Source organism: Phasianus colchicus, chromosome 4 (assembly GCF_987193195.1).
Source record: "Phasianus colchicus chromosome 4, bPhaCol1.hap1.1, whole genome shotgun sequence".
Taxonomy (NCBI): domain Eukaryota; kingdom Metazoa; phylum Chordata; class Aves; order Galliformes; family Phasianidae; genus Phasianus; species Phasianus colchicus.
This window is the reverse complement of record NC_143439.1, coordinates 11,068,846-11,095,354: the sequence shown is the minus strand read 5'-3', so window position 1 is coordinate 11,095,354 and position 26,509 is coordinate 11,068,846. Positions and strand designations below refer to the sequence as shown.

General features: G+C 44.3%; 1 protein-coding gene across 3 annotated transcripts in view; it reads right to left on the bottom strand.

Moving 5' to 3' along the window:
* The window catches only part of TBC1D9 (TBC1 domain family member 9), a 63,415-nt gene extending 39,449 nt beyond the window's left edge, over positions 1-23,966 (bottom strand). Inside the window, exon 1 of one of the 3 annotated variants that reach the window (XM_090138635.1) lies at positions 23,768-23,966. In XM_090138635.1, the coding sequence (XP_089994761.1) occupies positions 23,768-23,795 (28 nt within the window). In that variant the 5' untranslated portion in view covers positions 23,796-23,966. Of the gene's footprint in view, positions 1-5,578; positions 5,956-23,767 lie in introns of those variants that run through there. The other 2 variants (XM_031588819.2, XM_031588818.2) reach the window with 2 other exon arrangements.
* Positions 23,967-26,509: the final 2,543 nt, after the last annotated feature.

Below are 26,509 nucleotides of genomic sequence, written 5' to 3'. Positions count from 1 at the left end.
AGGGAAAGCACGAGACAAGACTGTGAGAAAAGAACCCAACTCATCTCAAGAGCTCACTTGCCAAAATTAAGGTTGCTGCCATGGTAGGAATTCACAGACCTCTATCTTGGAACTCTGGACCAACTCCAGTAATAAAAAAAGTAATTGCAAGTCGGGTCTAGAAAATATTTACAACTCTTATGTTTGGAAAGGAAAATAAAAATACTGAAGATTTTGAAGTTGTCCCACACAGCCTGCCTCAGCAACAGTTCTGAAAGCAAAATGCAAGTGTATATTATTGAACATCAGCATTAATCAGACAGCAGAAGTATGCGAAGTAATAAGAGCACAAAAAAAATTCGATTAGATGCTTAAAGCATTTACACCAGCATTCCGTACCAATAGATTTCAGGATAAATAATAGGTCCACAAAACAGTCTCGAATTTGTCAAGCAAAAACGTTACGTCAAAAGTCAAAAATGGCAAGTGGAAGTTCAGCACAGAGACCTTTATGGATCACATCAAGTGTTAAAGATGAAGTAACGTCAGGGAAAGTCTTTGGACAATGAGACTTCTTGTACAGAAACCTGAGCTCCACCACACCAAGCAACGTTAAGAATTCTCAGCTCAGCTGCTGCCTTGTCTGTAAGAATCAGAGATCAACAGAAGAGCGAGGCAGAAAATGACACACCTTCCAATAAAGCACCTGGGATTGAGTAGAAAGACTAGTGAGTCGATCCAGAGAACTAGAAGTTGTTCAACATTTTGGCATCCAGATCTCCTCAAGTGGAAGTCTGCTACTGAAGAGTCAAACAAACCCACAGCAGATCCCGTTAAGAAATCTCAGCAGTGACAGAGCACATCTGATGCAACATAGAAATTCCACCAAATGGAAGACTTCCCACTCCACTAACCAGAACAGGCATGGGAAGCTAATGGACAGGTTGACCAGACAAGTAATTATACTAATAGCCTGAATTTTTATAACCACTACATTTCAAGCATTAGAAAGCACATTTTCAACTGAAGTGCAACAAGTTTGACATATAAAACCCTAGCAGCTTGAGCTAATGAGTTTGTTAAAGCATTCACCACCTTCTAATCAGGGCAAAAACTTATCTTAGGCGCAAAAAGGTTTGTAAGTAATTTCTTCCTCAACTCTCTGACTTGAGAGCAAGATGAAATTCTTTTCCCAATCTGAGCAACTATGTGTGACGCCCAAGAAGGCTGTACAAAAGCACTGTTAGGACATTGTCACAGTCTTAAAAATATTAGATTCGACATCACGGCCTTGCATCAGTCAGCTGAGCTCAGAACTTCTCCTTCCTGACTTTCCAATGCCAAAAACGTACGATAATCCCTTCTGCAAAAATAGCTGGTGAGAATGACAGTACTTCATCAATTTCTTTTACAGCCAGAAATCAGCAAATTTCCATCTGCTCTCTTCTGTTTAAGCATCTGAATCATCTTTGGCAACATCTCATGGACTCACAAACTTGCAGTGAATCTCTAACACACTCACTGTCCCAGCTGTAAGCATAAATGCCATATCTGCAAAATTATTCTTCCCTAAAAACAGTTCTTGCAAAGAACAAGAATTTATTTGCCTTGGCATTCTAAGGGATCTTAAAATAACAACATATAAAAGGAAATGAATTAGAATTTCATGTCTGTTTCATGCAGAAATGTACACATGCAAAAGGAAAACAATAATTTCATAGAACGTACCATGCTCTGTAAACTGTGAATACACTGTTTTACTGTCAACTGTTAGTCTCACTAATTCCTTGTAATGATGCCCCCAAACAGAAGTCTTTGGCAAGCTTTACCACATTATAACTGAAAGCAGACACAGATTTTTAACCTATGTGATGTATCAGAATGCAACATATACTAATAAAAAGACATAAGCCTTTTAGTTATGAATGAAGTTTATGACCTGGTCAAGATCCTTACATCCATCTAAGTAATATGGTCATACAGCATAGAGTGCCCAAATGATGCAAGATGTCTGTGTTCACGTTCTCTCCAGCTGCCTCTGCACCAGCTGACACAAGCAGCCCTATTACACACTGCATCCTCTGACAAGGAAATATTTCACACAGACCAAACTACCAACCTGAGCAGGGCAGGTAGCTGATAAACAGGAAATAGAGTAGTTATGAAGAAGAGAACAACCAGCATCTTTGAGAAATGACTTTTTTCCCCTGACAGCAAGCAAAAGGAAGATGAAGCTCTTGGGTGAAGGTCATGCAAACACATACAGCACAACATACAGGCCTATATGCAACTATCAAACACATTTACAGCAGGAAAGTACATTTTTTTAGTCCAGTCCTTGGAAGAATTATGCAGTGATGCAAGACAAGGCAAGTTTGCAAGACTGCAATGACAAAAACAATTTAAAATAGAAATTGTGCGTCTTCCCCATTTTTCTTTTGTTAAAAAAAGAAAAGCCTAAATAGCCCTTGAGGAAAGGCATACTTACAATGGAAAAATGCAGTGAAGTAACTGGTTTTGACAAAAACAATCATTTAGAAGCATCCAGGACATAATTTAGTCTAAAATGGCTTCACACAGCCTAGTAGAAAAGCTGCAGATCTTCAACAAACAATTTGTCAGACACATTTTGTTAGCAGAGATGACTTGTAGGGATTCACTAATTAGGCACTGCCCTAATAGAAAAAAGATGATTGTCATGTTTCTAACAGGTTACAATTCAATACTAAACTAAGTGTAGAAGCCTCCAATGTCCAAACGAGTAATGAAATTAGGCTCTCTCCTTTCTGCTAAGGTGTATAAACTGAGGCCAAGAGGAGAGAATCACTACAGATAGGGCTGAGATTTCAGCCCTTTTCCAGAAGTTACTGATACTGTGTTTCCAGCAAAGGATTGCTGTGCTCAGAGTAGATCCAAGAGAACAGGCAACGTGAGTACTGCTCCTTCTCAACATAAATTCTCAAGAATTACTTTCACTTGCTCCTAATGCTATATAAACTACTTGTTTTTCAGCTGAGATGAGTCTAAAGACCCAAAAGATCATTTTGTTTGGACTTTGCTCTGGCGATAACACCTTTCTACTGGAGGGTGACAAGTAAATGATGGAATACAGACAGAGAGAGGCCCTAGCATCCACTCTGAGGGTGACTGCCAGCCTTTAGGTGCATTTCCAGTCACAGCGCCCAGGCACAGGGCTGTCTGGAGAAGTCTGTACCCAACCTTCCCAAGCCACCACATATGGGAAAGCACTCTACCTCTTCTTGTCAGCTACACCAACACAGTGGCATGCAGCACAGCCTCAACTTGCATCCTGCAAAGTCTGAAACATACAGACAGAAGACAGAAAGATCATTCCACTTAGCCCAGCTCAGACTGGTTAGTTTCACAGAAAACCTACATTTGAAGGGAATGCCAGAAAAATCAATGCTTCTCATTGCTGAACCATGGTTTAAATTACACACCAATGCCATCTCATGTCACCGAGCCCATATTCTCAACAACTGGAAAATCAATCATTCTAAGGTTTAAGACAAATGACCTGAAGAGTCAATAAGGAGGGAGGACAAATCAGCAGAACTTAGATTGCAAGGAAAGAAAGGGTGACAACTGAACTTACATCTCCTTTTAAATATATAAATTTTAATGACTCTCAGCCCCAGTGAGATCTTACATGTTTCCAGCCAGCTTCAAGGATACATGTTCTGCTTTTTGTCAGAACAACTGTACCATGTTTTACACATTAAAAGGCAGGTGTATTTTTACTGTGTTATCTGCAGTGCTGCATAAGTAAAGAAAATAAAAATTGAGAGGGGAAAAGATGAAAAGCTCATTCTTTCCTGTTTCTCTAATGTAGACCTAATAACCTCCAAACTCTGTCACTAGAGAAACTACAGAACTTCCCAAAATATTATCCTAAATGCTATTGTTATTAGAAACCATATACCCTGTTAATTGTTTCAGCCATTTTCTTTACTCTTGGGATCGGTTAGGTCCCTCAGTACTTGGCTTTTAGCCAGCCTCACCTGAGAAGAGTGGCCCACTGGTTTTCTTCACCTATATTGGCCCTCAACAGGCCATCCACAGCTGTTAGAGCAACCAGCAAACAATTCCAGTACCGATATTTCCGACAGAAACAACTCATCACAGGTTCCATTTCCTACTGTGCCTACCAAGCTGGGAACAGTCCAGATGCTCCACACCCCTTTATTTCTTCCTCGCTCACGTGTTCACCACTGCATCACAAATCCATGCCTCAAACAAGTTGAGTATCAAGAGGAAAAAAAAGCATATAGATAGAATCAGTTCTATAGTCCGATCTCCTAAATGTTGCTGCCTTACCTGAGCTTCACAAAACAAGGATTTATGAATCCTATTCTCACTCAAAGGACAAAATCTTCCCAAGAGATCTTTCCCTTTGTAGAGTGGTATCACCAATGGCACTACTGCACATACAGCTGCACGAAGGCAGAGATATGCACTCTGCAAATAAGATGAAAACACGAAATTCTCAAAACATTTCTCCAATAACAGATGAATGTTTGGAAAGTTGTCTGGGTTTCTCATGTGATCTTTAATTCAAAGTTAAGAGAGGTACAAGAATGCCTACTCAAATTGCCTAGATAGAGGAAGAGTCCCTTGGAGGCCAGTCTGCAAGGAACTGCTCAGGAAAAACAGCAGGGTTGTAAACTTTTGAAGCAGAAAATATTCTAAATGGATTTGTCAACACTGTGGATTTTTCTGTAACTTTAGAAACCAAAAACCAACAGAACGAAGACAGCAAGAAGACAACAACGGGCATTTACAGCTGACACACCTGCTCACCCCTTTCTGTGCAAAGATAAGGTGGGCTTTGTTAACCTTCAACGCTAAGATCTCAAGGGCCTCCGTACAACACTTCACTGCGGTGTGCCAGCCGAGATCGCAGATTGTTTGCAAGTCCACACAGCATTCAAGTGCTGAAGGAACGCTTAATCTGGTGAGCAAACACAGGACCCTGCATGCAGCCCTATGTTTATTTTGCTTAGCCTGAAGAACCAGGGATGGGAAAGGCCACCCTGCCTGCAGAGAGGACGCGTGCACATCTCCTGCCACATCGAGAGGGAGCGGTGCTAACGTCATCGGGCTGCTAACCTCCAGCTTTATTAAAACATACGTACGTTTCCTACAAATAATGGAAGGCTCTGACAGACGTGTACACACGGTATCGTGGAGACCAACGCACGCATGACTGCAGACGCATTTCCAGCTGACAGCAGCTAAAAACGAAGCATTCAGGGCACAGACTTCACAAGGACATCCCAGGGAAAGCAGAGAAGGCGAAACAAACCTGTTCCGATCGCACGCGGCTGCGAATTACAGCCTGCTCTCATTTCCAGCAGCACGCCCTGGAGGCTCCAACCCCCGATCTTACCCCTGCAGGTCACGCCCTCCCGTAGGGAAACATCAGGCTCCGCTGACCATCACAAAGCCTCGGCGTGTAAATCCTAAGAGGAATCTGCGCGTTCCGCGTCAAGCGCTTCAACGCCAAGAAAGCACCCGGCGACCCGCAGCGCCGCAGGGCGAACCGGGGCAGCTCCAACCCGCCCCGCAGCGCCCTTACCGGCCAGGCCCCCGCCGCCTCCATCGCCGCCGTGCCCCTTCCTCCGCTGCAGGATGAAGTAGGGGTTGGCCCGCTCCGTCACCCACAGCGCGTTGGCCAGCAGCACCTCCTCGGGGTTCACCCACATGCTCCCGGCGCGGACAAAGGGCGGCCGCCCTGCCGCCCGCCTGCGGGGCGCGGGGACTCACGCACGCGGCGGCCGCATCAGAAGCCACCATAGCCGGCCGCGACCCACGGCACGGCCGGAGGGCGGAGGGGCGGCAGCCGCATGTCCCCGGCGCTGCGGCCGCTTACCCGCGCGGTGCCGGCTGCGGAGGAGCAGCCACGGGCGGCAGCGGCGCCCCCGGCAGCCGCAGCCGCAGCGCCGTAAACGACGGTGACATCAGCGGCGCCCGGCCCGCCCCGCGCACAGAAGCAGCCGCGCGCACGCCCCGCACCTGCGCGCCCCGTGCGGGAGGCCGCCGCGCCGGGGAGAGGGGCGGGACCGCTGCACCCACGCGAGCCGCCTGCAGGGGGCGCGGCCGCAACCGGCTGCGTTTGGCAGCCCGCTGAGGGCAGGCACTTTTAGGTACATATACATACATATGTCTTAAATGGAGGATGCAAAATAGAAAAACCAGCCAAGGAATAAGTGCCATGAGTCTTAAAGCTCCAACACGAGCCGTTCGGTTTTGCAAGAACGGATGAAAGAAGGGGTTAGATGAGGAGCAGATACCAATGCCTACCAGCTTAGAATGCTGGAGCTCTAGGGGACAAAAATCAACACTTGGAACGTCATCAGACTAAGAGACAGTGTTGCTTCCCAAGTAGGAAAAAGAAGAAATGAAGCACTGATCGTACTGTTTATTCCCCCCCAAAAGCTCTTTCAGGTGCAGCTAACTGGCATTTGCCAACAGGGCAGGACAGCCATTAGGCTGGCAAGGACCAAAGATAAAATAACATCACGTCAACACCTCGCTTAGTGAGAAATGCACACACTGCTCAGCCTGGAGCAGTAGCCATAAAGGTCCCACTCAAGGGCTCACCTAAGCATGGGAAAGCACCTAGCCATCATTATCCAGAAGCTTAGAGCTTGGACTTGCTTAAATGAGCATCTTATTTGTACATGGAGAGAGCAGGCCTTGAGCTTTTTGTGAGAAGTATTTGGTTTATAAATGGTTTGAAAGACCATAGGACGCTGTGTTAGGTGTGATGGGGAATGAAAGAAGGAGTAGAAAAAGATTATCGGAGGTTTCAAAGGGTGTGGTTAACTCAATGGCCACAACTCAGTGTTTCTATGCCCACAACACCTTTTAGTGAAGAAACAAGAAGCACTCAAAAATAACGATGTCGCTTTTACCGTGCTCCCGCATGGACATATTACAGGCACTGCTACAGATGAGCAAACTGAATCACGAAAAGCAATTCTTGCTTCAAGTCACCCAGCAAATCTGCTGCGACATTTCCAACGAAGGTACTCAAATCACAGCACCCACTGCCTGCAATTTTCCCACTTCCCAGCTCTGACCACAGCATCCTTCGCAAGCAGAACCACGCACTCTCAAGGCCTCTATCGGTCCACAATAATTCCATAATATTTTCTAAAGTAGCCGGCCATCATTTGGATGTAACCGACACTCCTGACCTTACATTTGATTTATGGACTTGTGATACCACCCAAGAAAAATAACAGCCCTTTCCAATACACCTCAGAGGTTGCAGACAGTTGAGCGAATGTTACTAACTTAGAGGAAAACGACCAAACCTTTGTCAGCAGTTGGTATAAAAAAGCAGCAGCCCTGAAAAAGGCACTATCATCACATTTCAGTGAGATGCTAGAAGAAAAAGGGAGGTATACAGTGCGACAACAAGACGATTTGCTGCGTTCTCTCAGCCTCGTGGATCCAAATTCATCTTGCACCTTCCTGTGAGCACCTTCAGGAGCAGACAGGCAGATCAGAAGTCACTGAACCAGTTCAGCAAGCAGCTCCATTGGCACTGTGTCTTCAGCGTGATAGGAGTAGGAAAAAAAAAGAAACACCGGTAAGGAATTATTCTGAAATGGTATAATTGCATGCTCTTGCAACTACTTATTTGTTCCTGGTGGAAATGATGGATTTCCTGAGAGATAATGTAAGTTTTGTTGGAAAACAGAGAAACTGCTGGACTTAATTTTGCTTCAAGAGCGTTGATACTCAGTGATTACTTACCACAGGCCTGTTCATGAGCTATTTGTGCTGAGCACCTGAATTAAAATACTTTATTCTTTGTCATAGGACTTAGTTGACCTTGCTCAGTCACGGACTGGTTAGGTCTGTTTATCCCTCATTCAAAGCAAGCTTTGTTTACCTTCCAGTTATATTCCTTTATTTATGTACTTTGTTATCTCAATTATGCTAAAATAGAGTGCATATTTGATTTGAACATATTGAGAGGATAAACCTTCTATTCAAAATAGGGACCAAGCCTGAATCATATCTATAGAAAGCCAGGAAAAGGCTGAGCTACTGATCTATTCATGTACTGAACAATTTGCAGAGTTAATTTAATTTGTACTTAGTTTACAACTTTCATTACTCTGAGTTCTTGTTGTCTATTCAACTCTTTGAAACCTTAAAGAAGAAAGTATGCATATTTTTAATTTTTTTAAATCTAAAAAAGAAAACGACCGTAACAAAAAGCCATGAGAGGGATGTTAGAAAACAGTAGGAATAAAGCTATTTTTTATTATTTTGTTTAATTTTCCTTTTTTTTTTTTTTTGAGGGGGGGAGGAGGGAAACAAGGGAAATAATCTTTTTGTTGGAGCCAATTTTCCCCTATTACCCTAGAGAAGGCCTTTGAAGAAACCACAGAATTAAATCTGCCTGTAGTTAAATGCCTGTACTTTCTGCTGCATGTTCTCTAGCAAACCTGTTCTTAATCTTTTCATTTATTGAATATTGTCAATAATTATTTTCAACTCAATCCTTCTTACCACTGCACATGAAGCTATATCTGTAAAATCTTACATACAGACTTCAGCTTTATTTTTATTCATTGTACTTTATGAGAAAAAGCTGGCTGTGTTTGCAGTAAGGATTTGGGGCTGAAAATTATAGAACTTATAGAAACTTATGCAAATGAAAAAAAACCACCCTAACACTATATAAATACCATGAACATTTGTAAATACGTATACATATGTATATTAATAGATACGTATAAAATGTACAGTGTATAAAATTAATTCATTTGTCAATAATGAAGCATCGCAGTGAATGTGTAAATTATCAATTTGCTATTTTTATAAGAACAGTATACATGCTATATTCAAATTGCAGCATTTTAGTGTTGCTTTTTTAAATGTTTTAGAAAACTGAGGTGAGTAGGAGAGTCAAAGTTTAGATTTAAGAAGTAAAGAGTTTGGAGAATTCCAATGCATACGTGCTACCGATGTCACTGAGATTCCTCAAAGGTAAAATTAAAGCTCTCATTTTGAGTTAATATTCAGTTAAAAGACTAATGCCTGTCACTTTGTTCTGTTTACACCACAGCACTAGTCTTTGCTGCCTTACCTTGCCATTGCAGGAAGAAAACAGCTCCCAGTACTGTTTCTTATGACAGAGAAGGCTACAGACAGAGTTGATGTGACCCAATTGGCTGCATGAGCAAAGCTACAGAGAACATATCTTCATCTTGGTTTCCCTGTTAATTAAGCCACAGTAAATCAAGCACAGTTGCAGCAGCAAAGACAAAATCAACTGTTTGGCAGGCTCCTGGCTGCTGCTTTTCCTCCATCCCGCTCCTGGCTGCCCACCAAGCAGCTGCTTAGAATCTGGGATCAGAGTTTGTCTCTACATAGAAATGCCTTGCTTTGCTAACTTTGCATAGTTATTCGGGGCAATTAGCCAGCTTCTAAACCAGTCTCCTCACCATCATAAAGACAGCCTGTGATTCAGGAGGTATTTTGAGCTAGAGCTACCCTAGCCTAATTAACTGTAAGCTCTAGGACAACCTAGAATCCAGGTTGGTTCAGCTTAATACTTGCCTACTTTTTAGGCATCCACAAAGGTCCTAACATCTTCCCACAGATCCCCTGTATTTGGGGCATTAGATTAAAAAAATTAGAAAGCCAGAGGGTACCATATGCACATGCAGAAACAGCAAAAACACTCAAAACCAACACAGTTACGCTTGGTAAAGCTCATAGTCTGCTTGGATGCAAGCATGCAAAATGTTTGTTACCACTAGTGACACCCTTATGCACCATTGCTTGAGTTCAGGGCAGAACTGTGCCTTTGAGCCACTCCAATAATCTTTGCTGGGTCTAAGAGGAAGATGCGTCGTTCTTCAACCCATTCTTGGCCGTGGACAAACAAAAGTGAAAGAAAGGATGAGAGAAATAGAATGAGAATGCAGGAAAAAGTAGTTTAAGGGAAAAAAAGAATATATAAGCAAGGTAAGAGAAGCAGAAAAGCACCAAATGCAAGAGTATGGAAGGAATGGAGAAGGATTAGAAGGGAACTGGCAGAAACAAATGACCGAAGCATCTTACAAGGATAATTTTTTTCTCTACAACATACGGCAAACAGAGTTGTCAGTAGCACATAACCACAACAGGAAAACACTTGCACCACTTTCATTCATTTTTCTAGGTATGACTAAGTATGAAACTATTTCTTAATACGTAAAGCAATGGAGTTGTTAGTCAGTCTTAGGTTATGCTGAGTAGTTAAGCATATTTTTAAGCTCTTTCTATATATTGGAAATAGTATTCCATAAAATATCAATTATGAATTATACAGAGCAGCCCATAAACAAGCCAACATGAGAAAAGAAAAATCTCCTTTCTAAGTAATTTATAACCTAGCTTAGACCAATTCCAAAGAGAAATATATTTTGGTACAAAACATTAAAGTTTTCCATTAACAACAGTCCACCACCTTTTAAGAAGGGAACATTTTGATCGCTTAGACACTCTGAAATAACTATTGTATCCTAAAAGTTCCCACTGATAAACTCCATTGATTCCTTAAAAAATAAGCACAGGCTCTCCATTCCTCTGGAGGTAACGATCCTCTAGTAATTAAACTGAGTTTGAAGAGTTCCTGATGGCACAATGGCATCTAGTTCAGCAGATCAGAAGAGAGAGCAAGCCGTTTGTCAGTGCCAAAGAATAACATGAGCTCCTTCCAAAGGAGGTACTTGACCCCTGCCTCCCAGCTCTGTATCTCCCAATGTGCAAATAGCACATTGAGCAATGCTACTCGTTGGCCTACACTATCTACACTGTAGGTCAGGACCAAGCAAATAACCTGGTTTATTTTTAATCTAGGATTTAAAAAAAATCTTCTCATCTATGACTAATGAGGGAATATTCCAGCAGGACTGTTGTCACACGACAAATCAACTTATGCTTACTCACAGGGGAACTAGATTGAGGATCAGGAGTTCTACCATGTATTGAGCAGGGCTTTGCTGCACTAGCAAATCTAACTTTTGTCTTCTGCTCACACAAAGTGCTACTTTTAAAAACTACATTTAATTTTGTTTTGATGGTGAGTATATGCATTATAATTACGTAGAATTATTGGAGAAAATCACTACCTAAACCACAAACAGTGACAAAACAAAGTTTTATAGTTAGTCCTGCCTATATGCATGTGATGCATTTAACTGTAATTTTTACAAGAAGTCAGGTACAGTCTTAACACATTTCAAAAGATATACATACATACATATATAATTTGATATGTACATAGTGGAAAAACCTTCAGAAGTCCATTTGTTGTGATTTGAAAGAAGGAGCCACCAGGAATATTTTCAGTTCTTTGTATGGCTGCCTGACTTATTTTATTAGTGGTTTACTCTGAGAAGGTGAATTGCTCTCAAGGCAAAAACAGACTGAACTTGTCAGGGACTGGAAAATGATGCATGTCTTGATCAGACTTTTTTCCTTTTAAAAGACACGCATGACTTTCTAGTCCCTGACAAGTTCAGTGTCTGTTCTTGCCTCGAGATCACAAAAAAAAGGGAAGAAAACTCCAAACAGCAGCATATTGTTACAGAAGGAGAAAACAGGCTCACATGCATGTGCACACAATAAATTTGTGTAGCTGAAGTTTGTGTTACATGCAAATTTCAGCAAAGCAGTCACAGGCCTTCTCACCTATGTATTTTTATTGTTTTCTTCTCATTTGCTTTAGATCCCAGTTTTGCTTGTGCCTGTAGGAATATCTCACACCCTTGATCTGAATTTGCAAGATCACTGAGTGTCCCAAGAAATATTAAAGGAATTTTTCACATTTTGTGACAAAGGACATCAAACACAAGGAAGGGCAACAACTCCATCACTACACTTGTCGATCATTTCCTATCATAGGTGGTCAACAAGGTAAATTCAATTTAAATTTAGAGTTTCCTCACTTGGCTTGACAAATGCAGAACTGTGCATTCTTAATGCAGAGGAACATTAAGAGTGCTCATCTCTGTAGACCCTCATTAGGATGAGAGGGCAGTACAGGCAATCTGTAACATTTAGCACGACTAAGAAACAGTTATGGTCACAAGTGGAGAACACACACAATATTAACACACCAGTTTTCTCTAACCTTCCTGTAAGCGGATAACAAGACCAAAACCAAACTGATTTGTAGAGACATACACCTTCAGACAGTCTTGATAATAAGATGTGAGCACTGATTTTAAAATCAAAGGAAGTAGTGCTAGCACAGAGTTATGACCTGGTGAGTTTTTGTGGGCTGACAGCCATTTGCCATGTGCTCTTTAGATCTTCAAAGACAATCTCAAATGTAGTAAGCAACTTGTATTCCAAAAGAGCTCAATGTTCAGATATGTATTTAATAATAATATTACTTTCCAAGCCCAGATGGTGTCCCAAGAGCTAATATCTCAACAGCTCCTGGAAGAGTCCAGAACAATGCCTGAAAAACAGTCAGTCATGGGAGGGGACTTGGTGTCATCTTTTTTTGTTTGGCTTGTGGCCAGATTGGCTTCAGCCAATCCTGAACTGAAACCAACTACAATTCCAAATAGGGGCTGGGTCTGCTGCTGCTTCTTTTACGTGCCACGTGGAGCATCCCTAGTACTGGACACAGGCCTTTTCATTCACTTCTCTCTACTTCCTTTTCCTCTTTAAGTTTCTAAGTAACACAAGGCTTACTTGAATTTTCTATAAAACCACACTGTTTAGGCAGATATATTTGTGGGGGGGGGGTAACACATAAGATATCCATTTTGTAGAAATCTCATGTTGAAGTTTATCTTTTTTCCTTTTATGTATAGACCTTGAGCATTGTTTCACCTTAAACTACCTGGGATGATCAGTGAATTTGGATGCCACTCCCTCCCTTCACGACACTTCCATAATCATAGAATCATAGAATGGCCTGGGATGAAAAGGACCACAATGATCATCTAGTTTCAAGCCCCTGCTCTGTGCAGGGTTGCCAACCACCAGACCAGGCTGCCCAGAGCCACATCCAGCCTGGCCTTGAATGCCTCCAGGGATGGGGCATCCACAGCCTCCTTGGGCAACCTGTTCCAGTGCGTCACCACCCTGTGTGTGAAAAACTTCCTCCTAATATCTAACCTAAACCTCACCTGTCTTAGTTTAGAACTATTCCCCCTTGTCATATCACTATCCATCCACATGAACAGCCATTTCTCCTTCTGTTATAAACTCTTTTCAAGTATTGGATGGCAACAATGAGGTCTCCCCAGAGCCTTCTCTTTTCCAGGCTAAACAAGCCCAGTTCCCTCAACCTTTCCTCACAGAAGAGGTGCTCCAGCCCCTCTGATCATCTTAGTGGCCCTCCTCTGGACTTGCTCCAAGAGCTCCACATCTTTCTGCAGATGGGGCCTCACAAGAGCTGAGTAGAGGGGGACAATCACCTCCCTCTCCCTGCTGGCCACCCCATTTTTAATGCAGCGCAGAACACAGTCAGCCTTCCAGGCTGCAAACGCACAGTGCTGGCTCATGTCTAGTTTCTTGTCCACTAGGATCCCCAGGTCCTTCTCCATAGGGCTGCTCTCAAGGAGATCTTTTCCCAGTCTGTATAAATACCTGGGATTGCCCCGACCCAATGCAGCACCCTGTACTGCGGCCTTATTGACTGACCATCATTAGGTTTTCACGGGCCCACTTCTCCAGCCTGTCCAGGTCCCTCTGCATGGCTTCTCTTCCTTCCAATGTATTGACTGCACCACTCAGCTTGGTATCATCTGCAGACTTGCTGCGGATGCACTCGATGCCATTGTCTGTGTCATTGATGAAGATGTTGAAGAGCAATAGTCCCAAGACCAACCCCTGAGGGACACTGCTTGTGATCGGCCTCCACCCTGTCACAGAACCATCGATCACAACCCTTTGGTAGTGACCAGCCAACCAGTTCTTAATCCATCTAACAGTTCATCCTTCAAATTCATACCACTTCAATTCGGAGAGAAAGATGTGGTGAGGGATCCTGCCAAAGGCCTTGCAGAAGTCCAGGTAGATGACATCTATAGCCCTTTCCCTTTCCACCCATGCCATCACTCCATCATAGAAGGCCACCAGACTGGTCAGGCACGATCTGCCCATGCTGGCTGTCTCAGATCACCTCTTTGTTTCATATGTGCTTTAATATGGTAACTAGGAGGGACTGCTCCAGGATCTTCCCAGGCACAGAAGTGAGGCTCACCAGCCTGTATTTCCCTGGGTCATCCTTTCTCCCTTTCTTAAAAATGGGAGCAATGTTTACCTTTTTCCAGACACCGGGGATTTCACTCAACAGCGGTGATTTTTCAAATATGATGGAGAGCAGCTCAGCAACCACATCAGCCATCTTTCTCAGAACACTGGGATGCAGTGTGGGAGATGTTTGACTTATCACACAGGGGATCTAGAAGAAGCTGCTGCTTGTGCATTGGGAGGAAGAAGAGAAGGTCAGCTGTCAGAAATGAGGGCTGGGGCAGTACCCAGCCTGCTTTGCTGGAGAGCATTATCTTACACCTGCAGACTGCTGCTTACACCAGCTTTGGCAGTCTTGTTGCACCCCCAGCAAGTTCATCACTAATGCAGTGTCCAGGCTACTTATGCTGTGACTGTCTTTACTCCCAGTGTAAGTATAAATGAGCATGCTCTACCTTGAATGATATCCCATCAAGTAAATGAGCATTTTCTTGAGATTATTTTTAGGCAGTATGTTAAGCTGCATGAAAAGATGTTTACCTGAAGTTAAGAGCTATATTTTCTCTTCCTGCCATTAATGGCAGGAAGGAAAAATAAAGCTTTTAACCTGCTATTTCCAAAGAGCTTTTCTTCAGTAGAGGAATGAAATGCAGCTCCCTGCCATACTTTGTTATGCCTGATGCAGCACAGCAGGATGCCTTCTGTAAGCGCGCACTGCAAATAGCTTTTCCACTTCCTAAGTTATCACCTTCCCTCTGCCTGTCACAGATCTTGTAGGCCCACGAGAGCAATATCATGCAGAAGAAACACAGCTGAACCTGGATGACTCCCACAAGGCTCCAGTGCCTCTATGATGCGGATGTACATCTGCATCCAGCAAAACAGTTGCTAGTGAGAGAGCTGCTGATGTCCCTGCATCACTCCCAGCACTCGTTCTTTACAGATAGACCCATGCTGTTGCCTGTTTGAGCAAGTGGGTGCACGAGTGCACCCATGGAGTAGAGGGACAGATTTGTCATGTCTTCTGCTGCAGAAGAACTGGAAGGCTGCAGCAGTTGGGCTGCCAGCCCTTGTTCAAGTGTCAATCTGTTCATCAAGATGCTGGCTCTGCAAGGGACATCTGTCCCACTGCAAGAATTTCTTGCTCCTCTTGAGGACACTGACTCATGGAGGAACTACCTCCTTGGTGGCTTTCCAAGGCCTATTGGTGGACCAGCATTGCCTCCAAGGCTGATGCTCAGCGTACTTAGCATGTGAGACACTGAGGATGAGTGACTTGCTCTCCTAGGTCTCTTAGTTCCCAGGTGAATTTTTCCATATCTTGTAAAGGAATCATAAAATCATAGAATGGCTTTAGTTGGAAGGGAGCTCAAGGATCATCAACTTCCATCCCCCTTCCACAGGGCATCTAAAACCTCCCTGGGCAACCTGTTCCAGCACCTCACCACTCTCAGTAACTTTCCCCTGACATCTAATCTAAATCTCCCTTCATTTAGCTTAAAACTATTCCCCCTTGTCCCATCACTATCCATCCACGTAAAAAGTTGATTTCCCTCATGTTTACAAACTCCTTTTAAATACTGGAAGGCTGCAATGAGGTCTCCCCACAGCCTTCTCTTTTCCAGGCTGAACAAGCCCAGTTCCTTCAGTCTTTCTTCACAGGAGAGATGCTCCAGACTGTAGATAATCTTCACAGTTATCTTCTGGACCCTCTTCAAAAGCTCCACATCTTTCCTGTGTTAAGGGCTCCAGATTTGGACACAGTACTCCATATGGGGCCTCACCTTCCTCACCCTGCTAGCCAACTGTCTTCTGATAGAACCCAGGATACCACCGGCCTTCTGGGCTGCAAGCACACACTGCTGTCTCACGTTAAGTTTTTCATCAACAAGGACTCATAGGTCCTTTTCAGCACGGCTACTCTGAAGGAGTTCCTCTCAGTTTTGTATACGTCTAGAATTACCTTGGCCCAAGTGCAAAACCTTGCACTTGGCTTTGTTGAACCTCATTAGGTTTACATGGGCCCACCTGTTGAGTTTATCAAGGTCCCTCTGGATGGCATCCCTTCCTTCTTCTGTATCAACTGCACTGCTCAGCTTGGTGTCATCAGCAAACTTGATTTGAGCAATGACATAGATGATCCCATCAAGATGCTGGCTCTGCAAGGTACATCTGTCCCACTGCAATAATTTCTTGCTCCTCTTGAGGAGATGTTAAAGAGTACCGGCCCCAAGATGGATCCCAGGGAGACAAAGCTCGTTACTGGCCTCCACCTGGACACAGAGCCACTGACCACAACCTTCAGGTTGCAGCCGTCAAACCAACTTCTTATCCACTCAATAGTCCACCCTTCAAATCCATCTCTCCCCAATTTAGAGATAAGGATTTGGTTGGGAACCATATCAAAGGCCTAGCATGCATCCAGGTAGATTGCCTCACTTGCCTTCCCTTTGTCCACTGATGTCATTGCTCCATCGCAAGGCCACCAGATTGGTCAGGCATGACCTTCCCTTGATGAAGCCATGCTGGCTGTCTTGGATCACTCGCTCATCTGTCACGTGCCTTAACATGACTTCCAGGAGGATCTGTTCCATGATCTTCATTTTCCCTGGTACAAAGGTGAGACTCACCAGCCTGTAGTTTCCCTCCTTCCTCCCTTTCTTGTAAATAGTAGTGATGCCCTTTTCCAGTCACTGGGGACTTAGCCTGACAGCCATGACTTTTCAAATACAACAGACAGCAGCTTGGCAGTCACATCATCCAGCTGTCTTAGGACCCTGGGATGCAAGTCATCCAGCACCATGGACTTGTACACAGTCTCATGAGCGGGCTGCAGACGTGCCCTGTCCTTAGAGTGGGTGGGAGTTTTCTCCCCCAGTTCCCACATAGAAGCTCAGGGATGTGAGAATCCTGGATGCAGTGAAGACTGAGGCAAAGGACATATTTAGTACCTTAGCCTTCTCTGTATCTGTTGTAGCCAATTCTCCTTTCTCATTTAGCAGAGAAGGTATGCTCTCTTTGACCTGTCTCTTCTGACCTATGTACCTGTAAAATCCCTTCTTGTTGTTTTTAACATCCTGAAGCCTGACTCCTGTAGTAAAGTAACTCCCTCTTAGTACACAGTGAAAAAGCTTTTTGCCCCAGCAAGGAAAGGTATTTGGGGTCTGTGGAGCCCATTCAGTGGTTTTAAATCTGCACCATTCATTCACAGTTCCACAGAAAGGTGCACTCACAAGATAACTGGAATGATCCCCATTTTTTGAGCCTCCTAGAGGCTATGGGAGGTGAAAGAGGACCAGAGAGAAGCTATATCCTATACAGGACTCACAGATGGGGAGGAAGGGGACTGGCTGCTGCAGTCTGAAGTTCAGATCCTGCTGGAGCAAAAGCAGGGCTGGGGATCTGGATCCCATAGTACAAGAGAGACAGAGAAGAGATCTGGCTGGTATCTGAATCAATGCAGTTATTTTGAAGAGATTCAAATATTCAAAGGGATGAAATGTTTAAATCTTCCACTGCTACTGCTTGGTACTGATATGCATACTATAAAAGAAAGTATTTCTACTAAGGGACTTGTAAATAAGTATTCCTCCATGACCTTCAGGCTTAAGCAGATGCAGTTTTATAAGCTAAATAAATGCAGATTAGCAATAACATTTCCCTGCTTCAGCTGTCCTTATTCTTGCATCGGGGACAAGAAAGGTGCAGCAGATAATGAAGCATTTATGTATGCTAGGAGAGCCTGTTCCTTCTCAATAAGCAAAGAATAATTTTGCATATTATCTTGTTATGGTAATATACTTTCACTGTTTATCAGTTTTCCTCTACACTGTAACTCCATCTGTCATCCCTCATAAATAATTTTGAAAGATTTGATTGGTTAAGCAGACAGTGCTGCTTTATCAAATAAATATTCTGCGGACATGGACATGAGAAGAGGAGGGAAAGAACTCCCCCAGTGTTGGGCCTTGCTATTCTGGCCTTTCTTAGGCTACTATCCAGCTAAACATGCAAGTAAACACATGTAGGGTGCCTCTGGCTAACCAGGCTGTCAGTATAAAAGCAGACAGGCCAAGACAGGATGCCTGGAAACAAAATATCAAGTCATTCAATATATATCAAGATATTCCAGATCTGAAATACAACAGCATAAGTCTGATGTGCTGATCTGCAGCATGCAGAAGCTGTCTGTTGCCTTCATTGTATTTTCACTCCAGTTTGACTCTAGTGCTGTTGAAATAAGCAATGACTGCCACCAGCCCACTTTCCACCAATTGCATGAGACCCAAATATCCAGATTACAGTGATTAATCGAGTAAAATATCCATTACAACAATCATTTTTAACTTTTTCTTTCTACAAGGCATAGGTCTACACATAAAAATTAACGGACTATGAATTTATGCTATTACGATTGTATCTGAATTATTCCCTGCAGCATTACCTTATTCTAGGGGAAAAAAGAATCCCTTAATCCAAGACCAGTATAATTTCCTTCCAAATTAGTCCCCCCCCATTCAGCTCTTATGAGACCCCATCTGCAGTAATGCACCCAGGGCTGGAGCTCCCAGCACAAGAAAGATGTGGAACTCTTGGAGCAGGTCCAGAGGAGGGCCACTAAGATGATCAGAGGGCTGGAGCACCTCGCCTATGAGGAAAGGGCAATGAGCTTGTTTAGCCTGGAAAAGAGAAGGCTTCAGGGAGACCTCATTGTGGCCTTCCTGTACTTGAAGGGAGCATAAAACAGGAAGGGGAACAGCTGTCTATGAGGGTGGATAGTGATAGGACAAATGGGAATGATTTTAAACTGAGACAGGGGAGATTTAAGTTAGATGTCAGGAGGAAGTTTTTCCACACAGAGGGTGGTGACGCACTGGAACAGGTTGCCCAAGGAGGCTGTGGATGCCCCATCCCTGGAGGCATTCAAGGCCAGGCTGGATGTGGCTTTGGGCAGCCTGGTCTGGTGGTTGGCAACCCTGCGCACAGGAGGGGGGTTGAAACTGGATGACCTTTAAGGTCCTTTTCAACCCTGGCCATTCTATGATGAGCATACCAACAGGTAGCCCAGCCAGCAAAGCATTTGCTATCCAGAAATAGCTCATCAGGCACCAGCATCCACTCTGCTCACTGGGATTCAGTCTATGGTCTTCCCTCGTGGCAAGTCTCCTTCTTCCTTCTTCCCTCCTGCTCACACCTATCAGCCCTCAGGGCACAGGAAGGGAACACAGCTGCTCCTCCACCACATTCCAGAGCCCAGCCTCAAACTTTCCACAGACCATCTCCTACCCCTGCAGGAAACCATATCCACAAGTTTTGCACCACATCCAAGGTCTAAAGATTTGCTGTGTCATAGCTCCTAACAGGTTTTAAATTTAATTTCTCACGCTTCTTGCTGTGAAAGGACATGCCATTCTTCCAGCCAGGCAGTCCTTCTAGTTCTTTTCTGCATAACTGTTGTCACTCATACCTCCCTGGCTGTACCAGATGTTGTGCAGTCATATCCATGGACAATGCAGTCACCCAGTTTTTAAATGATCACTTCAGACTAACCAAGAAATAACTGTTAATTTCAACTCTACCACAAGACCACAGTAATAGCCTTTACTGCACATGCTGCTGGATGGACCCAGGAGGAGTGTGGAAATCTGAGTCAGGAAATCTGCAGCCAACATTCTGTGCAGCTAATGCAAGTCAGTTTGCCTCTGTCTCTCTTCCTCTACATCTGCAAAATGGGAAAACATATCCAAGAAATGTGATAGTTTCATTACTTCGTATATTGAAAACACCCAGGATTTGCCAACAAGAAGCAGCACAATAGCATTAAGTAGTACTGCTTTGTAATAAAGCAGAAACAGCTTGTTCTATCATTTCTAATTATATATAAAATAGATATATATATAAAGCACCAACACATATCTTTTAAACAGCTCAAATATATATATATATAGTTAATATCAGGTGTGTATCTGGAATCCTGAAGCTTCGTTGTTAATCAGCCAATGACTTTGGCTAGGCTGACATTTTCCTGGCTATTTTTAGAGCATGACTCAGATGCTGTGCTACAGAGCCTGCAAAATCCCTGTAGGCTGATACCAGAGCCTCATTCAAAGCTGCACTGAGCATCGTGCAAGGAAGGAAAGGAAGTCAAAGAGGACAAAGGCTTTGTTACACACCTTCAGTTCTTTCTTTAGAAAAAGAAATAAACTTGAAAAACAGGGTGTTACGGCAACGTAGAAGGTTACTTGTAACTGCAAGGGAGCTCCTCCTTACATGGCTCTCAGCATTTTCATAATGAATCACTGGCTTGGTAGAAATAAAATTGAGCCTTGTAAATGCTGTTTCCAGATGTGACTGAAAACCCAGAAGAGAGAAGCATTGAATTTTCAGCCAGTCCTATGCATAACTGAATCCTTTGCCTCCCTGTGCAGAATCCATTGCTCACCTCATCTCCACGAGAGCAGCTGCCACGAAGAAGAGACCCACATACCTGATTAGTGACTTCATTTACTGAAGTCCAAGAATAAAGGAGCTACTGAGGGCGGGGAGGGGGAAAAGCAGGCATTAGAGAAGGCGGTCTTTTGTGAACTGACTTGTTCTCCTCTGTAACTTCATTATGCATCACTTCAGAAAGGGCTGATATCCTTGGAGAGTAATTTCATACAGGTTTAATTCTCTGTGCAGTCTCCCGGATCAGCCTAATGAAGCAGCACGTAGCTGGAGTGAAAGCTATTGCTGTGAAGTCAGTTTCTCACAAGAAGAAAGATCAGGAACTGGGCCTTCATCCATCAACTTTAGCATGCAATGAAACAAAACCTTTCTCCCTGCAATTCCTGGGTTTTATTTTTAGTTATTTTCCTTTCCAATAGCAAACAGAGAGTAAATATATTTTGTCTGAAGTGCAGTGGAATCTCTGGCTGCATACTGGGAAGAAATCATCTGAGCAGTTCCTGTTGCTTGGTCTTGCTTGGATGATGCCCTCAGCACATATCCAACCCAAATGTAAACAGACAGCAAGGTATGGATACATGGTTTGGATAGGGATAGCCAGGAGGGCTATGTGGGTGGCAGCAAGACCAGCAGCTCACCCCCATCAGCTCCCAAACAGCCTGATCTTCTCTATCCTGAAAACAAGAAGGAAAAGCTTTTGTTAAGGCAGAGATAGCTTGGTGCAAGTACAACTGAAGTTGTGATTATGATGGATGACACTGGCAGGCTGTTCAACCCATTTGAGGGATATTGGCTGTTTAACACAGCAATAATGCTTAAGGAAAGGTTGAGCAGTCACCTTCTTATCTCACCTCCCCCAGCTCTCACTGCCCAGCCTTCTAATATCTATCATTTGGGTTTTGCTGGGCTAGTTATTGCATATCAATATATTAACTGAGGATTTGAATTAAAAAAAAAAAAGTTCTTACAACAGTTCTGTAACAGGTCATAATTAAAATTAATCACTTAGTGCTGTGGTGCTGCTGATTGCCCCTTGATTACAAATGGGTGTCACCTGCACATGCAGACAGCTGTGCAGCTCTAAGCCATCACAGCCATCCTACGTGTTGGCAAGTAGTGCCACCATTAGCAGGAGACAGAATGAGACCCTTACCAGTGCTCCCACCCCCAGCACAGGGCTGAGAGGATGGGTAAAAGCTGCCTGAGCCGACAGCAGGGGCAGCCCACCTCTGAAGTCAATGGTGCTATATCGATTTATATCAGCCCAGGGTCTGGCACTCAGCCTTCCCAAGCACACGTTGTAAGCTACTCTAAAGCAAAACATAAAAGATTCATAATGCATGCAACCAAGCACTGCAGTAAAGTGCAGAGATCACAGAAAGCATTTCTTCAGCTCTCCACCAAACCAGCAGAAAGATTTATGTCTAAGAAACTCGTGTTTTCATCCCATGGTTGTTTTAGTTCTGGTTAGTAAAACTAGAAGTGTTATTTGTGGTGCAGTCAGCCTAAGCAGCAGTGTAATCCACAGATCAATAGGGCACTGCAGTATAGCATTGCCTTTCTCTGTTCTTAGGTTTCATCTCTTTCATGCCTTTATTTCAGACAGGAGTGAAAAAGCTGGGATTGCTTTCTACAAGTCTGAGCTTCCTGTACAAGCCATGCAACAAGCTTTGATATCCGTCTTTAAGGAAGACATGCTTTGTATCCTATGAAGTTACATCTCTCTGGGTGCTTCTAATGGCAAATAGCAGCTTTTGAATTCTGCTTCGAGGTGCCTGAGAGTGCTGCAGATGCAGGACTTCACACCAGCTGTTGTGAACCCTGGTGCAGTTACTGGCCCTTCTGCCCCACAGGAGGCACAGCCCTCAACACAGAGCTATGACCTCCCCTTGCTGACTGCATTGCCAGCAGGTGTTGTGTGTAACATTTGAGTAGAGCAAACTTCTGCCATCAGATTGCCTGCTATCCTTGGTTTCTAGTGCTCTGAGCAAGCGTGCAAGCAGGTGATAAATGGAAGTGGATGACAACCATTACTACAAGAGACAGCTGGCTACTGAGCTTCTGTAGATATGAACTGGAAAGAAGTGATGAACTCACCACAGCTAAAAAAAAAAAAAAAAGCTTTCCTATCAGAAAAAATAACACAAGAAAAAAACCCTATAAGCCAAAAAGAACTACACAAACAGGATATAAACAAGTTTTAAGTAGATTGGATACATGCACTCCAAACACAGAACAACCTTCTCCACGTTTTTTTTTTTTATTTATTATTATTATTATTTTGTGAGCGATAAACAGGCTACAGTTGGGAGCATAACCAACACAGAAAGGTATTGCTATGGAAAATCTCATTTATGAGCAGAAAATGAACACACACACACAAAAAAACCAGAGGGTAAAAAGTGTGACCTTTCTGAAAAGGATTAAATGAAAGCATGAACGCTATTTGAGCTTGAAAAACCTTCATAGAAGTTCTCAAACAGGTTATTGGAATAATTGCAACTTCCTTCTGTAGGCCTTATTTTGCAGACCACCAGCCTTTGAAAGGATACAGCAAAGGGAGGGAGAAAGGAGAAACAAGAGCCACAACATTTACTGTAAAATAAAGCAGACGAAAAGCATTTGACTCCCTGCTTACCAGCAAGTCTTATGAAACCCCAAAAGTCATCTCCATTTCCACCCACAATAGAGAATAACAGAATAAACAGAACAGATAACATTTCCTAATAACAGAAACGCAATGGCATTTAGGAAGGTTTCTGGCATTGTAATCAAGGAACAACAGGAGCAAGCTGACACTGCACTGCTAGAAAGAAAAGAAGTAATCACATTTACACACCACACACAGTTTGCATTTAACGCGTGCCTTTTGTTCAGAGTCAGATTTCATGTCTTGGAGACAGTGAAAAGCATTTCTGAATTGCTCTGCTTAACACTCAGATGCACAGAGAGGGAGATCCAGCAGTGCAGATTCACCCCTCTGCTGGCCAAACCAAATCCCCAGAGCGATGATCTCACAGCTGCATAAAATTACATTCAGCACAAAAGAGAGAAACTCTCACGGTCAGAGCAGAGCTGCTTCACCACTTACCAAGTCTGGTTGCTGACAAAACAGGCATGAAATCTCAAGCAGTAGCTATCAGGACAGCAGGCAATTTACTGCTTACGTGCTCTTTATGCTCTCATTCAGTTCTGTCAACTAGCACAAACAAATGATTTACTCAGATTCCCACAGATTAAACCCTTACTTACATAAAGGTCATTTGCTTGCCCTACAGACCCCAAGACTCACCTTCCCAGCACACTGAGCACATCCATCCCCCACGCCTTGATATATGCTGGTCATTGCTAACGACTCATCAAATGCATCTGGGGAGCCCTGCCAGCTGCTTGGCTTTAGGACTTCACAGAGCACAGACAAATAGAAATGGCTTTTCCAGCACTAACAATCCTTTTCAGAGCAGCTCTCTAGCTGAAAGGATGCGTAGTTTGCTGTCAGTTCTCCATAAAAAAACACCACCTCCTCCTTCTCTATTTCTATAGAACTTATAAAACAACAAATGAGAAACACCCAACCCTAAAACCACCACCCTCACCTAAATAACACTGCAGGTAACACACCTTTTGTGTGCTTCTTCCCATCCAATTTTTTGCTGCTTTCCTGACTCTCAGCCCCAGCCACCCTCAGGGCAGGAACCCAAAGCCGATCAAATATGTCACATGTCAAAGCATTACCACCACACTGTTTTATCTCGTAGGTCTGAAACTCTGCCTGGGCAGGTGCAGATGTTGGCTGGAGGAGCTGAATGCTCCCAAAGCACACCTGAATTTCTGTTGGGTTGCGCTCCTGTACAGATGCCTGCATGCAGCTTGGGGCTCCTCGTGTTTGGGCTACAGCAGCACCCCACAGTGAGCGCCCCGCTTCGGTGCGTTTTTTCTCTTCACCCAAATCCCCGCTTTGGTTTGCGTGTGACGATCGCTGCGGCTCCGACACGCGGCCGCGCAGCGCCGGGAAACGCATTTGTAAGGAGAGAGAGCCGCCTGGTGGGGAAACGCCGGAGGTGGAAAATGGATCCTGGTTTGCAGCCACGGGTGACGTGAGCTGTGCCAGCTGCGGGGCCCGAGAGCTCCGCGGGGATGAAGCGGGTAATGGTCAGCAGGCGGTCTGCTCCTGCGGGGAACGCGGCGTTCGGCCATCGGCCGTATACAGTGCGAGCTCTGGGATACCTCAGCATCCTCTTTGCTCTCCCCCATGGGTGGCTGCCTGCCTGTTTCATGGAATCATAGAATGGCCAGGGTTGAAAAGGACCACAATGCTCATCCAGTTCCAACCCCCTGCTATGTGCAGGGTCGCCAACCAGCAGACCAGGCTGCCCAGAGCCGCATCCAGCCTGGCCTTGAATGCCTCCAGGGATGGGGCATCCACAGCCTCCTTGGGCAACCTGTTCCAGTGTGTCACCACCCTCTGTGTAAAAAACCTCCTTCCATTACCCTGTTTTGCTTTTGACCCCCAATTTTGCCAGCTTCTGATCACTCGCCCACTGTTGCCAGCCACAAGGATATTACCTGATGCTTGCTGGCTTCAGACTACCATACCAATATCTTGAGCCTTAGGTCTTGTAGCTGGAACTTCTGTGCTGTATAATTCATGAGAGGCTCATGGGGTTTGGAGAAAGGCAGCAAGGATGTGCTGAGGCACAGCGTGGCAAGCACACAAAACACAACTGAGCGAGCCTAGCCCCTGCTGCTAGCAAGCCCCAGAGATGTGCCAGATATCTGAAAGACCAAGGGTGACATAGAGGAGGCAACCAGCCTGGTGCTGCTCCTTTATGGGCATCTGCTCCCAGCCTCTGTTGAGTCAGATATGGTTCAGGTGCAATTTGGGTTGGAGCCAGCACAGCTGCCCAGAGCAGGGACAGAGGAACAACCTTATTTGAGCTCTGGGGCTTGGCCAACACATCTGATGCCACTCCCAGATGTCTGCTCTGTCCCTCTGCCAGAAGCTACCATGCCTTCCAGCTAGAGCAGGAGGAGGACATATGCCTGGGCTTCAGCCACTGTGAGTCACTGCTGGCCTCCCTGTCCAAGCCTGTCTGCTATCTCAAAAGTAAGAGGCCAGACTACAAAGCCAAGCTGCTGAGATGCATTTGTCCTGAGATGCAGGACGGCCATAGGAGCACAGGGATGGCCTACAGCAGAGGGCAGCCAAGGCATGTGAGATTGGTACTACTTTCCCTGAGATTGATACTACTTTCCCTACTTCATCTATTACCAGGGCATGTGTTCTCTCAGCTTACTTGCATGAGGAGTGAAGGCTGAGGAATGAGTGCACTGCAAAATTGCAGCCTGACTTATTGAACATTGACTTTCTATGGCTCATCTATGGTGGATATGAGTGCATTAACCTGTTATGGATTTCTTCTTGTCCCTCAAGTCCTCTTATTCATAGAATCATAGAATCATAGAATCATAGAATCATAGAGTCATAGAATCATAGAATCATAAAATCATGGAATGACCTGGATTGAAAAGGACCACAATGATCATCTAGTTTCAACCCACCTGCTACATGCAGGGTCGCCAACCACCAGATCAGGCAGCCCAGAGCCACATCCAGCCTGGATTCTCTGCAGGATGTCCCCAAACCCTCTCACCCCATCTTGCAGTGCTGCCTTCTCAGAGCCATTTTCTTTGGAGTCAGCCTCCATGACTTGGCACAGGCAGCTGCCCTTAGGGCACCTTCAGCTGTGCAATACAAAGCTTGCTTGCTTTCCTACCACATTTTGGGTCTCGTGGGAGAAAAGGGACCCTGGGTAGGCTGGCACAGTGCAAG